General features: G+C 41.0%; 1 protein-coding gene across 1 annotated transcript; it reads left to right on the forward strand.

The window, feature by feature from the left end:
* On the forward strand, positions 1-23,764 carry GPR137B (G protein-coupled receptor 137B). Its single transcript, XM_068154943.1, has 7 exons — positions 1-486; positions 9,154-9,203; positions 12,828-13,050; positions 17,260-17,413; positions 18,420-18,544; positions 21,249-21,373; positions 23,158-23,764. Exons 1-7 carry the CDS (start codon positions 118-120, stop codon positions 23,267-23,269), a joined length of 1,158 nt encoding a protein of 385 aa, XP_068011044.1. The 5' UTR covers positions 1-117; the 3' UTR covers positions 23,270-23,764.
* The last annotated feature ends 62 nt before the right edge of the window (positions 23,765-23,826 follow it).

The raw sequence follows: 23,826 nt of genomic DNA on the forward strand, positions 1-23,826 counted from the left end.
AGCTTGTTTTCTTTCATTTTCTTGATTCCTATGCTGTAGGAAGATGAAAGAAGAAGGAGGAGGAGGCAACGGCGGCAGCCAAACTTAATAAATAATTCTGAGGATTCCTGATATCAAATGGAGGCCCCTGAGTGGGACCCACTGAAAAATGACACTCTTCCACCAACCCTGACGCCAGCTGTCCCTCCGTATGTGAAGTTGGGCCTGACCATTGTATATACTGTTTTTTATTCACTGCTTTTTGTGTTCATCTACGTCCAGCTCTGGCTGGTCCTTCACTACCGGCACAAGAGGTTCAGTTACCAAACTGTCTTTCTGTTTCTGTGCTTGTTTTGGGCTTCTCTTAGGACTGTGCTCTTTTCATTTTACTTCAAAGACTTTGTCACAGCAAATTCTCTCAGCCCCTTCATCTTCTGGCTTCTCTATTGTTTCCCAGTCTGCCTCCAGTTTTTCACCCTGACCCTGATGAATCTTTACTTCACACAGGTAAGCAAGAGATATTTGATAAATTGAATCTGACAAAATGGTAAAGCCTTTTTTTTTTTTTTTAAAGAGACATGAGGGGAAAAAATGTAATTTACAAATGTACCTTGGCAATACAAAAAGCAAATTTCAGTTATTTATTTTGGAATTTTAACTTTTGACCTATATGCAAGTGATCAGTGTTACAATAAAACTGACTCCTGAAGTGGTCATTCCAGGGATGGCAAATAATATACACACCGTCTCTTAAACGGATACTGCTTAATTTAATGGGGGGGATAACTGCATAGGAGGGCTTGGAAGCAGCACATCCAAAATGTTATTCTATTATTATTACTTAACATTGCTGTTATTATTTGGCTTTGTAAACCTCCTGTCTTAGCAGGCGTGATCTCTGTGTGCAGTCATAATTGTAATTTCTAATTTTGATGATAAACCCACCCCCCATTTTTTGTAAGTTGGCTAACATGTTTCTGAGTGAGATATGTGTTATGTGTATCACAGTCCAAACTGTTGATCAAGTCTTACTGTGGGTCCAAATTAATAATAATCTGTATTACAAATACCAGTGACTCTAGACCCCAGTAAGTACTAAATGCTATACAGATACACCCTCTGTTTCAAGGATGCTGTGATGTAAAGGTAAATTAGCCCTATAGTGGGGTAAAAGAAACAGCATCACCATTTCAGAAAAAGGTAGGGAGAGTGTATCTGTGCTATGGGCAGCACAGATTTGTCTAAAAAGTCAAATGAGTTAGGCTGCACAGTGCTCTAGATTGCTGCAGTTACAACTTGTTTGGAAGTATTTATGGTGAGCTTGGGTATCTTGGCGGGACAAGATGTTGGCATGCTGAGACAAAGACAGGCTGCCGGGCTTGCCTAAGATTTCATAGGAGGATTGTAGAAGGGCAGGAACTGGATTCTCTGTCTCCCCAATCCCACTACAGTGGCTGGATCAGGAAGCCAAACCTGCACTCAGATGACCCTTGTCAAAGTCCACTTTTCTGGTGCAAGGGTAGCCAGCCCTGGAGCACCCTTGGTAGTACACAGGATGCTCTGGGTATTGCTGTGTGCACTGCTTGGAACCAGCTTTGTGACTGGGTCTAGGTGCTTCTGTAATGTTGATGGTGTGTAAAGGTGCTCTGCAGTGAGTACAGGCCTGTCAATTCTGAATAGTCAGGCTGGTGAGATCAGGCTGTTTATGAGAGCTATCATCCCAGACCTGAAAAAGCAGTAATGATAAGCATGACAGCTGTAAGAGGATCACTTGAGTTGTGGAGAACATGAAATACTTAGAACCACATACACAGTGGTTTAGTTTTATGGATTCAGTGTCTGAAACACCTGTTACCTCACCCTTCTCCATTCTCTGGGAGTCGAGATACATTAAGGGATTACAGGAACATTTCTTCTACATTCTACTCAAATCTAGCTCAGGCATGTGGTGACCTGTGCTTTATCCTGTAGCTGTTGTGAGAGTCATTTGATAGTGGGACAGTTCCCCACACCCATCATTGCACAGCCCATCCCCATCATAGCTGCTGGGACCTAGTTTTAGCCTTAATCAGAGTCTTCCCCCAGACACAGACACGTAGGGCTGCTGTGGAAGTCTGGAGGTAGAATGCAGCATCCTGGCTCTTTGCCAAGAGGAGCTGAGGCCGGTGTGAGCACAGAGGGTGCACAGAAGTCTGCACTCTGTGCATCAGAGTGCCAGCACTTGGGGTCTAAGTGTGTGGGTAACTTATTCCTTTTGTCTGAGGAAGATCTAAAAAGAGAACATGCAGAATGCACACATATGTCCTTTTATATTATTTTTGGCACTGTTGTCTGATCTCATTCAGGAAGTACAAGTCAGTGTCTGGAAACAGAAAAAAATGCTATGGTTGGTTCTGACTTTGAGACAATTTCTGCTTTGTCATCATGAATCCTCACAATATTCCTCTGAGCCCCTTTGTAAAAGAATGTAGTAGCTATCTATCTTGAAAAGCTGTTGTGAGGCTTTTGAAAAGACATAGCAAGGGACTTTCAGAGTTTGTGATGTGCGTCATAATCTGTAAAGATCGTGGGCCACTGTAGACAGGTATATTATTAGTATTGTTCCCTTTAGAGCTAGTTGCTCAGAGTGAATTCTCATCTCAAATACTTCCCCAGCCAACACAAAGCCTTAAGAAATACAAGCACAGCCATTATATGAATATAATGTGAGACACAGAATAGGTGCACGATTTTTTAATTCACTGTTATTAATTCTTTACTTCTAACCATTGTAAGGTGGTTTGGCTTGAAATTCAGCATCTTTTTGAGACTGTATATTTAATATGCATCTAGCTTTTCTCAGCAGGCAAGCAAGAACTAGTGTGAAAGGGGTGGGGAGAGAGAATTTTGTTTTCAGTAATGGCTTATAACTTCACAAACCTGTTCAGAAACAACTTTTATTCATTTATTTTCTCTAGAAGGCAGGCAAGAAGGGACTGCAGCTGTGTCTCATTGCTTGAAAACCATACCATTTAACTAGTGGTTAGCTAGAAGAAAATAAGGGATGTATGTGTACAGTGAGGACAGACAACTGGCAGAAACCCTACCAGTCTCTGGAATTTGCAGGTATTTATTGTTATCTGCTGTACAGCACACACCATTTCTAAATGTGGCACTGCTAGGAAAGCTTTTAGACACAGATGTGAGAAGAAAAAGTGATTCAAAAATATTACAAATCCTCCTGGCCAAACCAAAAACCTCATTTGGTAAGTGCCTGAAGGCATCTGTTTCAGAATAATAAGCACTTTTGAACCTGACCGAAAGTTAGCCACAACTATTCTCTTTTTAAAAGGTATCTCAAAGCAATGGGGAAGCAAATTTCAACTGTATTTTAGGTGTAGCAAGACAACTAAGCCATGACATTGACATATCTGAGGTTGTTCCCAGACCGGAGCATCACCATCAGCGCAATCAGCAGAAGGAGCTGCATTGTGTTGGGGCAGGTTTCTAAAGCAGGAGACCTGCATTTGAAAATGGAAGTTACAATCAAAATATTTTTGATTAAGAACAAAGGATCTTTGGATTAAGAATCAAGTTCAGGGTTCTATTGTTAAGGTCTTGATGCCTTACATGAGACAGAATAGAAAGGGTGCTGCAGATAAGCCTTATAAAATACCAGCTAATCTCAGAAATCCCATGCTGGTGAAAATATGTGGGATTCCTGGTGAGAGAGCTACATGTAGCAGAATTTTTAATCTTGTGTCTGTATTCATTGTCTTCCAAAGGATAAAAAAAAGGGGGAGGAGGGGAGAAAGAAAAAAATAAAAGACAAGACACACACAAATCCCCCCACAAAACCAACCAAACTGTCTACCCTATCAGGATAAGTCTCTGTCTGCTTAGAAATCATGAAAATAAATCTCAAGTGAAGATGAGATCCAGTGGCACTTTTATAACAATAGCACAGCATCAGCAAATAACTGCATTGTACTAAGCCAGAGCTGCTCCCTGATCCTGATCCATCAGACAGGGAGCTGAAGTGTGCATTTTCACCTACAGAGACCAAAAAGCCCATAAATGTTTCCCTCATACCTGCAGCTCCCATGGGTTTGTACTGCTGCTTGATAAAACTAATATTGCAAATCTGTAAATAACATATTTCCACTTTGACTTCAGACAGTGAGAATCCCAGGACTCAGGCATTCTTTCATGTAGTTCCTGCCTAGCTAAATCTTCCTTGCCCTTAACAAAAGGAGGCTGAGATGAGTCCTCAGGCTTTACAGTCAGTACTGTGGGCAAAGTGTAAAGAGGCTCTGGGAAATTTAAAAAAAAAAAAAAAAAAAAAAAAAAAAAAAAAAAAAAAGCTGCCTTTTTTGGTGTATGTGAGGAGGGACGGGCAGAGAAGGGCTTGCTTTACTTCGTCCTGTTTACTTAGACTTTGTGTTTCCCTGGGGAAAAAGATACAAATGAAGCAGAAGCGAGGCTAGGATGAAGGGTTACAAAATCAAAAACCAGGTCAGGGCCAAAGACCGTGAGCCATAGGGGTGCTGGAAATCCCAGACCTCCCCTGTGGCTAGGCACAGCAAACTATTTGCTGGACTGTAGGTTTAATCCTCAGGTTGGGAGCGTCTCCAGGACCTAGGGAACCTGGTACTGAGCTAAAGAACTGTGAAGCTGTATGAATGGAGAAGGGCTACTAGACAGATTTACCTCTCCTTCCTCCTCCCTAACCATCTTCCCTTTTCTCTGGCATCCAAATCGAGAAGCTTACACTGCCTCCCAGGCAGGGCTGATAAAATCAGGACTTTCAAATCAGGAGAAATTGTACCAAGTAAGACAGTTTGGAGGGGAGCTGGCCATGCTGGAAGTGCCTGGCAGAGCCGGATAAAACCAGCACAAGGCTTTCAGTGAGGTTATGATACTGTATCTCAGTGGGACTGGGGTATGTGTTAGCTCTGGGCGGAAAACAGAGAACTTCTCATCCTCTAATTACCATTTCAAAAGTTATACCATCAGTGAGAGAACAAAGAGGGCTTTTATATTTGGAGAAAAATACATATGTTTTAGTAGAAATGAATACACATATATAATACAGATCATTAATAATTTAAAGCATGCTTTAGAACTACACAGGAGTTTGGCATAAAACATTGTCATCAGCATTGGGTCTATAGGAGACAAATTGCAACTGCAGACTGGCTGGCTTTCAGCATCTGACATGAAGAATGAGGTTATTTGACTTAGAAAATAATTTGACAGGAAAGCTACACATTCAAGCTTACCATGGCCACCAACCCTGCAGTGGTGCCTGTCTTTTCAGTGCTATTTTTACCAATTTACAAAAGGCTGAGTATGGCAGTGAGTCATGTTGCCCATGCCCACACTGTGTAGCACTCAGAGAGTAGAGGGAAATTGTGCATATTTTGGGAAACTGATCCAAATGAAAGAAGAACAGGGCAGAAAGAGAGAAAGGGGAAGGTAGGACTGGGGCTGCAAGATACACAGCAGAAGAAAGATATGTGCTGATGGTGAGAGTCTCTGGGCCTGCATAAGCTTGTGGTGTATTTTCAGGGAGCAAAGTGAAGTTTTCATGGAGTGTGAGAGATGAAGAGAGAGGCAGTGGTGAAAAGAACCAAGAAGAATTAGTACACACTCTGCTCCTTATAGAGATTTTGAACTGGTAAATTAAGCTAGACTTCATTCCTGTGCAAAGGGCCAGCACATAACACATACCTGAGGCTTTTTGGTAAGCTGGGCTGTGGATCCTGTAATATTGAATTGATAGCTAGTACTAGTGGTACACAGAAGGTTTGTGCCAGCCACAAACCTTCTTGTGCCACAAGAATCATAGAATGGTCTGGGTTGGAAGGGACCTCCAAAGATCATCTAGTCCAACCTCCTCTGCAGTAAGAAGGGGTATCCTCAACTAGATCAGGCTGCCACATCAGTTCCACTAAATCAGAGCATGGACTGAAAATTGTTCCAGTGAGTTTGCTTACCCACCCCCCCTTAAGTTGCAGCAGCCTGGCCCTGTCTGCTTTCTCTGCTGCCCAGCAGCTCTGCAGAGTGGTTTTGCAGACAAGCTCCTGAGGGACTCCTAAACAATCCTCATTGCTCCTCTGCCAGGACCTGGTAAGCTGTTTACATCAGCTTTACATCCTGCACCAGAAATTCTCACTGGCTGTATGAAGGGCTTTTAGGAGTCCTTTTTGTGCTGCTGCAGATTCATATGCCAGACATATACCTCAGGGGAGTGGGGGAAGGGGTGTGAGAATCTCAGTTGAGGTTTCCAGTGCTATGGCAAAAACAAGGAGACAAAACAGGATATTTCTCCATTAAAGAAAAAGCAAAAGGGGAAATACTTTTAGGAAGAAAAAGTAACCCTTCAGACGTTAGAAAATTAGCAAAAATGTGATGAATTTTCTGTATTGCTGGTCATCTCAGGTCTTTTTTAAAAAGTCTGCCTTCTGCTCACTGTTAAGTCTATTCTTATGAGTAGCCTAGTTTGCTCTGGTTAGCTGGAAGACTGGCTTAGATGACTCAGTTATTGACTCTAAGCTTTCTCAACACTGTTGTGGGGAGGGGCTATTGAGCAACCAGTTTCTTGAGCTAAATGGCTTAAAAGCAAAATGCTACACCCACGCATGTAAGGTATATTGAGATCAGCATCTGACACCCTTACTCCCACTGAACGGCTCTTTATTTAATCACACTGCTTCCAGCAAGGCTACTCAGAAACCAAGGCTCCATTACTGTTTCAGCAAGGTTTGAGCAAAGCTGGCAGAACCTGGCTGCCTACATTTCTGTCTAGCAGTGAATTTGTAGGAATGTCCATGCCTTGTAGTTTAATTTTCATTCTATCCAGTGTTAGTTTGTTATACAGTGTTCATTTTCTTTCTTAATGGTCAGTTTGCTGTGATGAAATTCATTGGCTAGGAGAGGCTAACCAAATGTGTAATCACAGTAAGAGCTATTTTGGTGATCTCACATCTGGAGATCCTGCTGCATCTGCAGCAGCAATGTCATAATTCATTTTAACTGAGAACATTGGCTACGTGGAGTGGCCTTGATCCGGTTTATGTGACAGGAGTGCACCATGACATTATAGGGGTGAGTGGATCCTTTTTGGGGAGCCACAGGAGGTGAATTTGAGGAACTTGTGTATTTTCTAGATTTTGTGGACTCAGCAAAACTCATTGCCCACTACAAATTGCTTGTCCCTTGTAGAAGCACACTTCTGTTCAGCACTTCTCTTGAAAGCTGTCAAAACTAACAGTAGAATATATGCATGCGCTGCTCAGAACAGGTGAGGATTGTGGAATGGCCTGATCCTTGAGATCAGGAATCTGTTCCTTCCCACTTGCCCCCAGTATTTTCCAGAATAAGCAGAGTAGGTAAGAAGCCTAGCACAAACAGCATGTTGGAAATACTCTGAATGCCATCTCTTTTCTAAAAACTATCTTTTTGTACCACAGAAACGCATAACATTCGTAAGCCTGTTGTACATTTCTTTCAGCAACAATTAAGTAAAGCAACATAAAGCTTCTTTCTGAACTTTTGTGAGAATTCATGATCCAGGAATTTGGAGAATGAATCAAAAAAATCTTTTGTAAAGTATGCTTCAAGAGATGTTAATTGTTTGAAAACATCAATGGTTGCAGAAATTTTTTAGATACTTTTTCCCCCTAATGCTTCCATTTTGTTCTTGGTTATTATTCTATAGTCTACTGAAAAGCTAAGTGTTCTCTCCTGGTTCAGTTAGTGCTAGGCAGCTGAATGATGCATCACAGAAAAAAATTCCATGTTAAGGCAGCTATTTATGGTGAATAGGAGTTAAATTACAAGTTGTTCTAGAAGTGCTGGAACAAGTGAAGCCTGATTTTCTCCAGATCTGATTCTTGACTTCGTGCTGTTTCCATAACTGGGGCATTTCTTACGATACTTTTCTGTGCAGTCTTTCTCGTACTGGGTGATGTGTAGGATCATTATGAAGGGTTCTTCTCAGAGTTCATATATCAGATGCATTTATAAGGTTTCTTATTTCCATTGGGTCACTGATAATTTTGGAGAGTGATAAAGAATCATGTCTTTGATGCTTGAAGTATTTTTCCATCAGTTGTCTGACCAGAGTATTTTAAGATTAGTAGGGTGACAGATAAAGAAGTTGACAGGCAGACACAGGCCTACACATACATACTGATCATGTAAGTCCATTTCCTTGGGAAAGCATGATAATCAGAGCAAATATTATGCAAGATATACTAAAGTCATGCAAAACTGAGTGAAATGGATAAGGCAGGATAACTTGAGGAGAAAACAATTTGGCAACAACCCAGAATAATTTATGCAGCATGTTGGGGTTTTTTGAATACTAGCCAGTCAGTGTACTTTGATGTTTGTTTAAGTGAACACTGGTAAACTGAGTGTGCTTGGAAAACACTTTAGCTTATGAAAAAGCAGTGATGTTTATTTTTTAATAAATATTTTAATAAATATATTTTAATAAATAAGATTACACCAATATGTTTTTTGTATAATTTCTGATGGTGGTTAAACACCTAGCTATACTGCAGAAAGCATGTCAGGATTTTGTCTGTTACAGCGAGGTAACTACTGGGCCTGAGCTTTCTGTAAAACTACATGTTGTTCTATAGTGAACAGGCAGTCACCAGATGCCAAATATGCCTCAGAGAAAACCACTCAGTTTGGTTTTTGATGATATCATTTGGGCAATGTAAGATGCATACAATTGTATATATCCAATTTCAAGCCAGGATACTATGATGGGCTCTTCATGAGAACAGAGCATCTGAGCCAGGATGTTGGTATGGGCTGGTCTGCATGAGATATGTTTACTATTAGGTCATGTAAAAGCCTAAGGACTTGCTTCTATGATTCTACTGCCGTTGGTCCTCTTATGAATAGTGGTATAAAGGATGTTACTCCCAAGTGGAGTAAGTGAAAATATTGGTGTAGACAATTTGTACACAAGTACATCATGATCACCTGCTGAGTGGTTTTAGTACTTTCTTAGAGCCTGCCTGCCATGGGTAAGAAATAAATGCAAATCTGTTAAGTAATAAAACTTATCAATACATTTCTTTGTGACCTGTGAGACAGCATTCCTGCAGATCACAGTCTCTTTCTGTATTTTCACGTATCCTATGTTTGATGCAATGTTTTTCTGTTTTGCAGGTGATTTTCAAAGCCAAGTCAAAATATTCCCCAGAGCTACTGAAATACAGGTAAGAACTATGAAAATATTTAATGTGTTAATGAGTAGCCATATTTAACTATTTGTAGTAGTCCTATCTCAGTTATTCATATAGCAGTGTTCTATGATGATGGCGATGGCTCTGGGGCCAGTTTCTTCCTGTGACATTTAGAAGTCTGTGTCACAAACAAGCACTGTTTCCAGACATTCATTTATTTCAAAGGCAAATATTTCAAAAACAGGGAGAAAAGTCCCAGGGTGACTTGTTTGGAGGTACTTAACATTTGCGCTACTAGATGAATTCAGATCCAGTGTTTTGGTAAAGGTAGCAGAGTGATGTATGTATTTTGACAGGAATGAGTGGAACTCTCATGAGTATTAAACCATGAGGTCAGCGGTAATAAGAGACTTCAATATTTTGGGGAAATAAGAGAAGAGTTGTAAAGGGAAAGAACTAGAGAGAATGGATTTAACTTGATATATTTGGGAGCTTTTATGGGAACTCACACATTACCTCCCCTGACTCTACAGAGTCAAGGTTATGCTAGCTTTGTATTTAGGTGAAGAGACTTGTCTGGGATCTTGCTGAGCAGCAGGAAATGACAGGCACGACTTGAAAGCTCTCCAAAGGGCCGAAATGTCCAGAAAGCTGAGGAAGAGCTCAATAAATTAATGTTTATTGTGGCAATACCTAAAAGCCTCATTCAGGCAGTGTTTAGACAGAGGGGAAGATAGAGAGAGAGGTTGTCTCCATTCTAAGGAAAATTTACAATCTGAATTCAGGATAGGAAAGCAGTAATTTGAAACTGAAATCTAACCTGCTACTTGCTGACCCCTAGGAGAACATAGTATAAACAGGTCAAATGTTAACAATGTCCTTTCCCCGTAAAGTTTGTTACTCACCTGGAGAGGTGATCATCTGGAGCAAATGCTTTAGAAACAATGTTTGGTGGAATGGTAGTACAGTGAGAGCATGCTCGAGGCAACCTGCACTTGGGGTCCCGAGAGTATGGGACATGTAGGGTGTGATGGCCAGCTGAAGTAGGGCTGCAGTCCATGTGCTGGCAGAGGTGTCAGAAATCAGGATTGTTTCAGATGTGGACCAAAATGATTAAATCCTATCAGAGATTCAGAATCTTAAGCAAACTTTACTCAGCACAGCTTTCACAATGTTAGTCACTGTGGCATCACAACTTCTTATTTAAACAGTCCTTCTGCATGTCTCCCTGGGCTTGAGGACTTCTTACAGTCTCTGGGTTTGGATGAGGCTTGCTGTGCTCTGTGTGCAAGCCTTATTATACAAAGGCCTTAGATGTTGTATGGTTTCCAAGGAAATCACCTATAAAACACAGTAGTTTCAAAGAGATTTTCCTATTAAATGAGGTCAATCTCTATGCATTCACCTGAAGTTTGATTTCTAAGCTCGGAGAAAAACTTAGGCATGCATCTGTGCTTCAGAAGGAACCAGAACACCCAGGCATGTGCCTTCCTAGCCTGAGCCTGATTACACACTGATCCCTTGAATGGACTAGCCCAAAAGTAGGGATTAGACACAATGGGCTTTTGAACAGTGGCTGGTGCAATCTGGAAGCACCTCTTCTGCCCTGCTTTTCTATTTTCTAAAAAACACCACATGCTTATTCATGCCTTGTAGGTGCCCTTGGAGTTGAGATATAAGGATACATTCTGAGTGAGTTATAAATGCTGTCTGCAGCTGCAGAGACCCTAAAAATGCTCTGAGAGAGACAGCCTTTATCTCCATCAGTTCTTATTCAGAAGTTCAGCAACAATGCTTCTGTTGTCAAAACAGGGAACTATTTCCCCAGCCACACTATGTTAATAAGGGGAATGGAAGATCATTATGTGAAGAGCTGCACAACTGTCTGGCCATGACAGTCTCACCCTGGCACACAGGGGTGTGTGTGGGCATGAAAGCATGACAGTGTTTGTTTTTTATGGTTGGATGGTTTGTTGTTTCTTTTTATAACCTCCATGAAGAAGCCTTGCCTGGAAGCCTCTGAGCCTTGGTGGTTGCAAGCCACCATCTAGGAAAGGCTGAAATGGAAGGTATCTCTGTCTAAGATGCAGAAAAAAGAGAGCAGGTACTTACTGTCTTGCAAGGAGACAGCATGTGAGAGTGTACTTTTCCTTATAAACCTGAACCCCACAAAAATATTTCACCTGCACTGTAATAGGAGAGTAGAAATGAGACTATTAAATAGATAGACTTAAAGATTGCTTAAAACCTTTTTGACATATTAGTGAAAGCTGTAAATGTACTAGCACCACAATTGGGAACTACCTTCTCCAGAGAAAGCCATGTCAGAAAGTTCCTCCAGTACTGCAGTGCTTCCAGCATTAACTTTGAGGTTTAAAGGAACTGTAGCTGCTTATCCTAAAAACAGACCCCTGTACTGGAAAGCCAGGAACGAGTACAATCTTCCCCCTTAAGAGGGAGTTTCCATGATTGTCAAGGAAAAGACAGCATCCTCACTCACTGCCAGATATAGCTGGAAATAAGGGCACTGATTTACCAACAGGGACTTTCAGGCTTTTGGTTTTCCCTGAAAACTGTTACACATTTTAAAGGTCTCAAAAGAATACCCCTTCCTTTCTTGCCCTCTGAAAAGAAGCTGGCTATGCGTCCAGAAGTATATGATTGTGTGAAAAAAGATCATCACTGTTGGGTGAAGTATATTTACAATCAGAATTGGATTCCTCAGGGACCATCTGGATGTTTGTGGTCAGCCTAATTCAAAGTTCCAGCAGACATGAAAAAGCTGTGGCCAGTGAGGGCAAATTATTACTCCTATCAGTAATTGCCTTAGTCAGCAATGATAGTGAATTAAACAAACACCTGAAATGGAAACATGACTTTTTTTTTTTTTCTTTAATGAAAAGCACCACAGGTGTGTGTAGGAGTAAGAAGGAATTAGAAGTAGTTTTTCCTCAGTACGTGGTATACATATCTTGCAGGTATCAGGGCTGGTGTATGTGAAAATAGCAGCTGGACAAAACCAGTCCAACTTCTGTCTGTCACATTTCTGTTCCAACTCTGCTCCTGTGATTGTGCAAAACAACTTTTTGTCTGGCATAGATAGCAAAATTCCAACCCATAAGCACTATGTATATTTAAATTTCTTGATGTTTATTTCAAAAGGTTGCCCATGGCCAAGTTATTTAGGAAAAGAGACAGAGAAAAATGCTGGGGAACCAGTAACTCAGAGATTTTTCCTACTGTTAGATAATGGTATAATAGAACCAGGGTCAAAACAAGTCCATTCCAGATTACTCAACCTTGAACGATATTTCTCCTGTCAGTTAGCAGTCAGAGGGTTTGTGTTGTGTATGAAGTGCATGGCTCTAAGAAAGTCTGTGCACATTTAAGTAGTTTTTAAGAACTGTGTTATTGTATTTCTGTGGCAAACAGTCTTCCACGTTTTGTTGTCTTTACTTACAGCTTGTTGTGTAACTGTAAAAACAGGCTTGAAACCACCTAATCTCTCTAGCAATGTGACGCACTATGATTTAGGCTTGAGTGTCTGGTCACTCTCAGCCCAATGTGTGAAGCTTTCATTGCTCAGAGTGCAACTTCCATCTCACGGCACACTTACTGAACGATGTCACTAAAATTGTTTTCTTCTCACTCTCCCAGGTTGCCCCTCTACCTGGCTTCTCTTTTCATAAGTCTCCTTTTCCTCTTGGTGAATTTAACATGTGCAGTATTGGTGAGGACACAGAACTCGGAGAGAAAAGTCATTGTCTCCGTCCGGGTGGCAATTAATGACACATTGTTTGTGCTGTGCGCTGTTTCACTCTCCATCTGCCTGTATAAGATTTCCAAGATGTCTTTAGCCAACATTTACTTGGAGTCCAAGGTAAGGTACATTTTCAGTTCTTTTCGAGTACCTTCTGAGAGACAAGGGCAGCTCAAGGCAAAGCCACACAGTTCTTTAGATCCCCTGAGCGCTGGTGACCTTAAATTTCACAACTTGTGCTTGGATGGCCATCCTGCTCAATATATGAATTAAATACAAAGTGCTAGCAAGGCTGCTCTTGGCTAACACTAGTGACCCTAAAATGTGTAGTTTTCAGACAGAGATTACAGAACTTCTTGACTGGATTTTATCATAGCTGTTTGTCAAGTGGATTCTGCTTTCTATCTGCATCTGAAGGTGACTTAATTTTAGTAATGCTACATAGAAGTGGCCTATATTTTGGTATTCTTCAGCTTATAAGTTATTGACTGATTAAGTTAAATGTTTAAGGTAGCAGCATGCTGAAGATAAGCCAGTGGAATATGAATCTACATTTATACTTTTGCATATTGTCCTATAAATAAGGTGAATGTGTTTTAAAAGAATTACTGCACTACAAATTCAGCCAAGTGGGGAGAAGGGAATAGAAGTCTCTCATACAAATATAAAAAAATGTACTTTAAAGAACTATTTTAGATTTACATCTTTGGATACATTCAGTGGTCAAGGCACAGGGTGGCATCACTTAACCTTTGAAAGCTTTTTGTATTTCCAGTAGATAGTTAAATCTTAAAAAAAATCATTAGTTTAAGCAATGGCACATTATCTTTACCACAACAAACCTTTCAGCAATGTAAGTTTCAGCTACTCTTCAGAAAAATCTTATAATAAAATTCCTCTTTCAATTTATTTAATCAGATGAAAGGAGTACTTTTCTGTTTAGTTACATCTGATTATATTGCACAATTGAAAGTTCCGGGGTGAATAGAAGATTTAAAAACACAACTTAGTTTGTTTCATGTTTTGGGTTTGGTTTTTGGTTGGTTGGTGTGTTTTTTTCCCCCAAGCCTGCCACTTGCTGACCAAAGGGCAATGGATTAATTCTACTAGTAAGAAAATTTTTTCTACTGCTGCAAATCACAGAAGCATAAATCTCTGTAACAAAGCAGTATTAACCTAAGAGAGGCTTTGTTAGATTACTTTGTTCCATTTCCTCCTTCTGTAGGAAATCTGATTTTCTTCACTTTAGTCTGTTTCATGAAACCCAGACAAACTGACATTATTGCAGGCAGGAAAGAACAGGACACTCAGCTGGTGAAAGCTGGAATGTCGAAATGAAAATTCAAGAGCACTTTGCTTCTCTCTGCTGATCTGTAATGGGAATTCCTCTGGGGACTTTCAGTAGAATTTGACTGCACAGAGCTAGGGATACAGATGGCTGAAACTGCCCATGAAGAAATATCCTGCCACTGTTGTGCTGATAAAAAAAAAAAAAGCTAGATAAAAAAGAAAAATCCATTTTCTATAGTGGTATAACAGAAGTAGCATTGGAGATAATGTGTCCTCTAGCCTGCATGTAAATAGTCATCAGTACTGGCAGTCTTTTATTTGCATCTCCTACCCGCTGGCACATATCTTCTGACCACAAGTGAAAATGCATTCACCTCCATGACACAGTATGGGAGATTAGCCTGGTTCTCTGCATCAAGGCTATGACAGCACCACAGAAGCATACAGCTCTGCCCCTAGGAGCTGCATTGGGACAGATCTGTGTTGGCCGTGCATTCCTGTGTGACCTGCATTAGATTTTATGGTCTGCTCTGGCAGGGAGGTTGGACTTGAAGATCTGCAGAGGTCACTTTCAACCTCTTAACATCCTGTGATCCTGTGATCATGCAGTGGGACACTCTGGGTGCTCCTCTTTCCTGTAGGGCTCTGTGACTGAAAAAGATTCTTTTGCCTCTACTCTTGCTGTTGCTCTCTCCCTTCCCCAAGCCACTAAGTATATTTGACTAGCAGTAAAACCAGGACACTTTAATCACCTGTTTGGTGGGATTAAGTTTGTTAAATCTCTAGTGTATTTAACTATTAAGTGTTAAAGAATGACAGCTACATAGGGAAACCTGTACAGGGTAATACCAATCCCATTCTCCTCTTCAATTCTGCTATCTTTAGTCTGTCAGTGCCACTGAACTGGCAAATGATATGTGCCAGTCAGGAGCTTCTCTCTGCTCTCTCACCCTCAGTTTCCATGACAGCATCACTGATTTGCTGGTACTAAACAATAACACAGAATTGCCTAGGAAAGATTTCCTCTTTATGGCATTTCTTACTTGCTGGTCTTGCCACAGCTTTCACCATTGCCTACTGTGTATCTGGCTTCAATTTTCCTATAGCAGAAGGCTCTTGGCTCACTCCTGAAGTAGCTGTAGTTTATGGCCTGGTGAACACTGGTATCGGCAGCATATCACATGCCAGAGTTCAGTCAAGAGGTTGACTGTACTGGGGATGTTGTAATACTTCTGAGCCTGATTGTTCCCTGAATCACTTTGCTGGGAAAACAGGCAAGATAGTTTTTGCCAAGGTTTTCTGACTACTCCCCAGGCTTGCACTGAGGAGTGCAGACCAAGCTGCTGGCTTGACAGAGCTGCAAGAACAGTAGCCACCAAGAAGGGTGATCATCAGAGGGGCCCAGGTAGTCTCCTGAAGGTTAGGGATTCAGTAAATGGTGACTTGGTGACTTTTACTAGTATTTCACTAGCCTTTATTATTAGAATAAACCAAACCAGGTTGGAAGAGACCTTCAAGATCATCGTGTCCAACCCATCAACCAATCCAACCCACCCAAACAACTAACCCATGGCACCAAGCACCCCATCAAGTCTCCTCCTGAACACCTCCAATGACGGCGACTCCACCACCTCCCCGGGCAGCCCATTCCAATGGGCAATCACTCTTTCTGTATAGAACTTCTTCCTAACATCCAACCTGAACCTCCCCTGGCGCAGCCTGAGACTGCATCCTCTTGTTCTGGTGCTGGCTGCCTGGGAGAAGAGACCATCATCCGCCTGTCTACAACCTGTCTACAGCCATTCTGTTATGTCTGTGTTTTACTTGCCACAGCACTTTGGACCTCTGCTTCTTGGCTGCAAATCTAGGAGCAGAGTGTGTGAGTGGAAGAAACAGGTTGAAGACCTTCCTGTCTCCTGCATAGTTCTAAAAGACTTGTGAGGGGAGGAGCATAGAAAGACCTGTGAGATGAGGAGCACCTTCCTTCTTGGCCTCTCTCCACACAGATAAGAGAAACCTACCTTAGTGGTGTGGGTCTCTGCCAGGACAGGAACAGGGCAGGGCTGGTGAAGCAAATGACTTCAAGGTGTCCTGCTTCTCTAAAAGCACGCAGACCTTTAACCTATATTTTCCCCTTTGACTTTGCAAAGCTCTATTCCAAAGACAACTGTGCAAAGTTTACTTGAGCTTCTCTCAAAGCCAGTCCCATATTTGTATATCTGCTTATCTCTGTGATCAGCCTCATACTGATCCCTGTAGCTGTGGCTTGTGGATTTCTTCCTTTCTTGCTGCTACAACTCCTGTTTTGGGGTCTCAGTCTCCCACAGTGACTCTTCCCACCCGACAGAGTGGTCAGGTGTCTTACTTATTCCTTATGATGGATTAGGCTCTTTCCTTGCTCTGTTTTTCTCTTCAGGGCTTAGGAACTGTTATTTCACACTTTGTAGTCCAGTTCCTCCCCTTGTGCCCAAGTCCCCACTCATGGACTACCTAGCCATAGTCACTCTGCCCACAGGCTGTGCTTCCACTTGGTCTTCGCTGAGTTGACATCACCTAAGGCAGGATGTGCTGTGTTTAACTGATGACTGTTATGATCTCTGTACTTAGGAAATAGGTGCTCAGCAAGCAGTTGTAAAAAAATGCAAGATTGTATCGTGCTAGCTAACCAGAATCTGATACAGGATGCTCTGTAGCTAATGCAGAGCTGAAGGATGAATTCTCTTGCTCCATCTGAGATCAAATGCAGTTCTTAAGTGTTTTCATGGCTCTGAAAGTAGCGCTTCTACAATAAATCATATTAATTAGTCACATCTCATCTTTATGAGGGCTGCAACTGCTACCTGTGAACCCATTACACTACCCTTGCCTGGAAACTACTGTACTGATAAAATACAGGAATATATGTAGTGTAAGACATACTGACCAAAGAATGAAAGAGTCAGTTGCATTAGAGTAGGATGACAACCATCGAAGTCCATGCAAAGCAATGCTCTACTCAACTGCCTCATGAATAATAACCTGTGCTTAAATCTCTTCCAGGGCTCATCTGTGTGTCAGGTGACAAGTATAGGAGTGACTGTTATACTACTTTATACCTCAAGAGCCTGTTACAACTTGTTCATCTTATCATTTTCCCAAACCAAGAAAGTAAATTCATTTGATTATGACTGGTACAACGTATCAGATCAGGCAAGTATGAAAATATTTGCTAATGAGAAAAACTCATTTTGCATGTGATGGCTGATTTCCTCAATTCTAAGCCAAGAGGAATTAATATATTAAAATCCTTTTCTTCTTTTTCTTTCATTCAATTAGGATGCTTTTGTTCCAGGAATACAAATTTCCAATAATTTCAGCATAAGGAGAAAAAAAATCCCTTGGTGCTGAAAGAAAGAAAGAGATAACACTACCCAAATAATTTGGAGGGAAAAAAGATCAACCTTTTTGTAACCTTAACTTAATTGTTTAAAAGGAAAAAAATGCCTTTTATTAAAAACAAAACCAAAACCAAGGTTTTTTTGCATTACAAAGAAGGTAGCACACTTGGAGAAGCAGAAAACCAGTACCTGATTCTACTCAAATGCTCTGTGCTGAAGTCATCATTGAATCCACTGTCATCCATGGTTGTGGAGTTATTGACCTTAATTCTGTTATTAGCATGGTAACTTCTGTAGTTTGAGGATAAAACTAAGATTCTCCCCAACTTTTAATTGTAAGTGAAATTCATATTGAAACTAACAGTTGATGAAAACTCTACAAGAAATAGCAGGTGATTCTTTGAATTTTCTAAAGTTTGGGCATCCAGCTCATTTTTCTTCTAAGAGTGTAGTTAGGCCCTAGTGGTTTTCCAGCTCCGTCAAGGCTATGCAAAAATGGCAGGCCTGAGCTGACCAGTAGGTACAACTGTAAGTAAGAAGTTGATAAACAGTAGGGTAGGATTGCTTGGAGGACTTATAAATTATGAGTTAGCTGAGTAGGGTTTGTCAAGGGACCACTACTCAACCCTGCTCTCTTATAGTTCTTACAGTATGCCTTTAATCATTAGCCACGTTAATCAGGCTTTACTGAGGGGAGTTTCTGGTCATGTCAGGTATTTTAGCCACTTAAATATAGACCATAAGGAAGGAAGCATACATACCTACACCTTTACATGAGCTGCCATTTTTAAACACTTTTCTCTTTGACTTTTCAACAGGCAGATCTGAAATGTCAGCTGGGAGATGCAGGTTACATAGTGTTTGGAGTGATCCTTTTCATCTGGGAGCTCTTACCTACTTCTTTGGTTGTGTATTTCTTCCGTGTTCGAAACCCTACAAAAGACCTAGTAAGTGAAATTTGTTAGTGCAATGTCCAGGTGGGTCTGAAGGGCACATCTTCTGAAGGAGCTTTTGCTTCTTCCCATTTTGACTTGTCTTTTTCAATGTGCCCTTGGCAGAATAAACACAATCCAATCTTCCCAATTCTTTATACTAACTCCTCATAAAAGAAACTCGTCCTATTTGCCCAGAAGGAAGACAAAGGTGTTTCTCAGGCACTTTACCTTAAAAATCAGGAACCTTCTTAAATTTAAGGAGACCTTCCCTTTAAATTAATACAGTACTTTACTGGAGTCAATGGAAAAGGAGTTTGTTATCCAAATTAGGGTCTTTTTCTCACATAGCAGTGAAAAGGGTTATGTGCTACCTGGTCAAATACTTTCAGCTCTGTACTTAGTGAATTATTTCCATGTCAAAGAGCAATAGCCATAACAAGCATTTGCTTTGTTTGCTGTTTCAGCAGAGCAGAGATTAAGGTGTAAGTTGTAAGGAAAACTCCATGTAAGTATCCTTACTATCCAAGCAGTTACTAGACAGACAAGTGTCTTTTTATAGCTGTAGGCAATTTCTCCAGGTTAGCTGGTTGACAGGCACCAGATGAGTACCAGTCTTGTATTACAATTACTGAGGTAGTGTCCCTGTTTCTGTAGGGTAAACCAAATCAAAGCTAATATTCCCCAAGAAAAATGTGAATGGTAAATTCACAAGAGAAACAATTAATAACTTTTAAAATAAGGTCATGGGTTTTATTCTCACATGCAGATTTCTCAGACAATGATAAAGCCAAGCTGAATAAGGGAGGAATACCTGACATCACAGTAAGAAATCCCATAGCCCCCAGTGTCCATCAGAAAAAAAAAAATATCTCAGCCTCACTCCTGCTTCAGGGGTAGACAGGACAACTGCACAGAGGAAAAATGTTTTAAAGTACAGTCCATTTATTCTGCTCTTCTAAAAAGTGACCACAGAGAGATCTCATTTTATTTGAGGTGAGTTTAGTGATGGTGGTCAAGTTTGGATAGTGTGGGAGAGATTTGCAAGAGAATGAAAATCAGGGACGTTATCTGACCTCTCAAAAAGCTGACACATAAAGACTTGGAACCCTACTCAAACAAGAGCTCAAATGGAGTCAAACAGGCGATATTCTCTCACAACTCAAAGAATATTGCAGTAATGCATATAACCTTGTATTTATTGCATTGTGATTTGCAGAAAGTTTTACATCTCCAACTTCATAAAGACACGGTTCAGAAGCACCAGTTAGGAGAATAATTTCTTTTATGGGTACCTTCTTTAGGGTAGACATTATCTGTTATAGTGGATAGGGCATATGTGGATTTTCTCTGCACAAGATGAATATTTACATTGAACAGTATCACGGTAAGAGGAAAACTGGAAATTACTTAGAGAACAAAAAATGAACTCTAGCAAGGCAAAACTGAACTTCAGTGCAAGTATGCCACAAGAGGGAGACCAAGGGCCACAGGACTTTAATATATTCAGTGGGCTAACTGTTGGAGCAGTTCAGTCCAGTGGTTGAAAACGCTGGGCCAGAAAGCATGTGATTAGATTTAAAGCAACATTTCTTTCAGTTAAAAAACCCCCCAAACTTAATAACAACTCTGATTTAGCAAAAATCAGAAATGTTCTTTATTTTAATAAGGAACAACCCCAAGAAATAGTGGGTTTACCTTTCATTCAGGACTTCAGAAACAAAAAGTTTGAGAAGCAGCAGCCTGCATTCATCACTGCTTAAACGCAAAGCTTCGTTCCAGAGACAACTGTAGCCAAGACCAAGCTGTCTGGCTGCTCTGGTGCTGACACAAGGTAACTGTAGTGCAGGGTCCTTTACCTTGCCATACCTTCATCCAGATGGATGTTGGAAATGGGCAGATTTTTAGTTAATCTTGGTCGGTTACTTAACATCTCAAAAGCAGGAGATTAAACTGATCTAATGCTTAAGATCAAGGAAAAGATGGCATCCTGGTGCATCCACAGGTACAGGAAGCCCTGTTCCTTGGGGATAGAAGTAGCGGACCAGTAGAAGAGGTTCAGCTGAGTCCTAGCTGTTCCTCTGGACTGTTAACAGAATCAAACTGTATTTCAGAATCTATGTTTTCAGTTTTGATTCATAGGGAAATAAAGGCAAAATTCTTTGTAGACCCCTTTGCCTGTTGTATCAAAAGATTTTTCCTTGGTATTTGACCTTCATAGCACTATAGGGTAGACACTGAAATTGCTCAGGGGTCCTAAGGGACTTTTCAGCTGTGGTTTCATTAAGCAGTGTGCCATGATCAGTTCCTGAGGTAACTTACCTACAGGAGGAAAAGTTACAAATGTGGGAGGTAAAACCAAATCTTTTTACATGTTTCATATCCTTCAGCTCCTCAGCTGTTTCCCTATTGCTCAGTTGAAGTCAGTAGGCTAAAAGCACAAAGTACCCAAGATGGACAGGAATTCAGCAGACGGGTGGTTTCAGAAATGAGTTGTACTGGTCAGCTAGAAAGGAATTAAAATGAAAGCTGCTTAGATCAGCACACTATCCCTATGCTGACAGAGAAAAACAGAAAGAGCAAAAAGATTTCTTTTGTCTACAGGAAGTGTAAAATTGCCTGCTTTGCTTTGGAAGTAATGAGTTAAGTCTGCAGTAACTTCTTTTAGGAATGATCATTTTTCTGTGGCAAGTACTGACTGAGATTCTCCTTCTCTCAGGCCAATGCAGGAATGGTCCCAAGCCACGGCTTCAGTCCCAGGTCTTATTTCTTTGACAACCCTCGTAGATATGACAGTGATGATGATCTAGCATGGAATATTGCACCACAGGGGACACAGGGCAGGTGAGATACAAGAAGGAATGGCTTCCTTCCCGTAACAGAAACTGTAAGAGGAAGAATTCTCATATACTGAAGACTAATGTAATTTTTCTATCTCCAATTGTTGCACAATTTCCAGGGGGTGACTGGAAGCAAAGAGTGAACCTGAAGTGGACAGGCAGCACTAACTAACTGTAGGGATCCAAGGGCCCCACAGAGACTACCAGGACACAAGAATGAGAACAGTTACATAATTTTAAGAGTATGCCACTCTTTCAAAATCTCAGGTCAGATCTTTGAGTTGCATGTTTCACCCTCTGTTTTCACCAGGAGTGGCTTAAACTAGTAAATGGCACTTCTTAAGTGTGTGAGCAAGGCAACCTAGCAAACCAGCTGTCTTCCTGCCTTCAGGGAGAAGCAGGGCAAAGCTCGACAGTGCAGACAACAGCTTGCAACATTGGTAATAAGAAGCCTCTCAGCTCAGGTTGCTCTGTAACATGGCTGAATGTTTTAGGGTTGCTTGGAAATAAAAGGAGCATTTGCTTTCCCATTTGCTGAAAGCTTATGTGAATCCAGTACCAGAACAAGAGGACACAGTTTCAGGCTGCACCAGGGGAGGTTTAGGCTGGATGTTAGGAAGAAGTTCTACACAGAGAGAGTGATTGCCCATTGGAATGGGCTGCCTGGGGAGGTGGTGGAGTCACCATCCTTGGAGGTGTTCAGGAGGAGACTTGATGGGGTGCTTGGTGCCATGGTTTAGTTGATTAGGTGGGTTGGATTGGTTGATGGGTTGGACGCAATGATATTGAAGGTCTCTTCCAACCTGGTTTATTCTATGCATTCTATGTATTCCACCTGAATGCTGAACTCTAACACAACCCAGAAACATCACAAAAAGCCTGTTTTCTTTGTGTTACTGTGAGCTTTAGGCAAGGATTCCCTTCGAGGAAGGAGCAGTTGACAGCAGTTTGTGGCACCCAAAACAGAGAAGGGCGGGCACTGCCAAGATACTATCATGCCCTGAAAGGAGACTCAGTCATGTGTTACTCGTTTGCTGTTCCTGTATCTACACTATACCAGTAGTTCATTAGTACAATCAGTCATCTTAAAATGAAAGCTAACTTGTTTACCATAGCTGACATACTCAGATCTAGTTCACTCTTTTAGCTGAGATTGTGTGGTTGCTGTCTCTGAGCCCAAACCACGATTCAGTACAGTTGGATATTCACTATTTACACTTATCAATCATTCCAACCATGCATTAGATTTTCCACATAGTAACTGAGGATTTCCACTGAGAATGCTGGAGGTGATGCACACCAGGCTGGTGTCCAGCCTAGGGCAGCCTCCCTACTGCCCAGAGGCATGAGGGAGGGAACCAGCCATCTGCATTGTCTCACATTGGTCATGGAAGAAAAACCGGCATGCCAAAGCTGCTAACCAAGTAACAGTTCCTTGTACACAGACACAGGAAGTTTAGGTCTTACACTGACAGGCTCTTGTAGTGACAGAACTTGGCAGGGATTTGCAGCACAGCTTCTAGGGTTTTCAAACACGCTCTGGATTAATGAATCAGAAAGGGGAGGGTTTAGGTGAACCAGAATCAGGAAATAGATGAGTTGAAAACACCTGGGCCAAGGTAACTGACAGATCAGAAACATAAACAGCTGCCTGAAGCCCTTGTTGGGATTTTATTTTTGCACTGCAGAATGAGAACTACCTTTGTGATTGTGTTTTGCCCACATTCACTAACCAGCTATCTACAAAACTAACCTGCCAATCACTAATTCTTCCATTTTCTTTTTAAGTTTCTCTCCAGACTATTATGATTGGAGCCATCAGAACAACAGCTTCATGGCTTACATAGGATCCCTCCAACAAGATCCAGCACTGGACACAGACCGGCCAAGCCCTATATAACCTCAATCAACTACAGCATTCTAAGACATTCCAACATTAAAAAAATGTTCTGGAAAACAAAACTTAGCAATTTTTCATCACCTTCTGTTTTTTATAAGTATTTTTATGCACAGATAAATGAAGAATTTGTCTTTGCCGTGAGCCTTTTGTAGTTCAAGGAGAAGTATAAGCTAATGAGTTAAACTTTGAGGACTGTTCTCATTAATACCTTGTTCTAAGCCATAGTATTTTTGGCTTTGAACAGAGTTGTTAGAAGGTATAATTTAATCATTTTATGCTCATTTGAAAAGAGCACATTTCATGAAGCAAAATGGCATAATTATTTTCTAAGTATTTTTATTTTTACACTGTGTATTAGATTAGAAATATGTGATTATGATAAATATACTGTAAACACAAGTGGGTTGTTCAAACATATGACAGCAGCAGTTCTTACACACACATAAAAGCCTGTAAAGGAAAAATAACCCAAATAAATACTGTCTTTTCAAGTTACTGCTACATTCTCAGAGCACAATTTACTCTTTGGATCATCACGACTTACTCAATATGGCAAG

The sequence above is a fragment of the Melanerpes formicivorus genome, unplaced genomic scaffold, assembly GCF_026170545.1.
Source record: "Melanerpes formicivorus ecotype bairdi unplaced genomic scaffold, bMelFor1.0.p_v2 SCAF_2, whole genome shotgun sequence".
In the NCBI taxonomy this organism is placed as follows: Eukaryota; Metazoa; Chordata; class Aves; order Piciformes; family Picidae; genus Melanerpes; species Melanerpes formicivorus.

Coding starts and splice junctions, on each gene's coding strand:
- GPR137B (XM_068154943.1), top strand. CDS start 118: ATGGAGGCCCCTGAGTGGGACCCACTGAAAAATGACACTCTTCCACCA. Junction 487..9,153: donor TGAATCTTTACTTCACACAG/GTAAGCAAGAGA, acceptor TCTGTTTTGCAG/GTGATTTTCAAAGCCAAGTC. Junction 9,204..12,827: donor CCAGAGCTACTGAAATACAG/GTAAGAACTATG, acceptor TCACTCTCCCAG/GTTGCCCCTCTACCTGGCTT.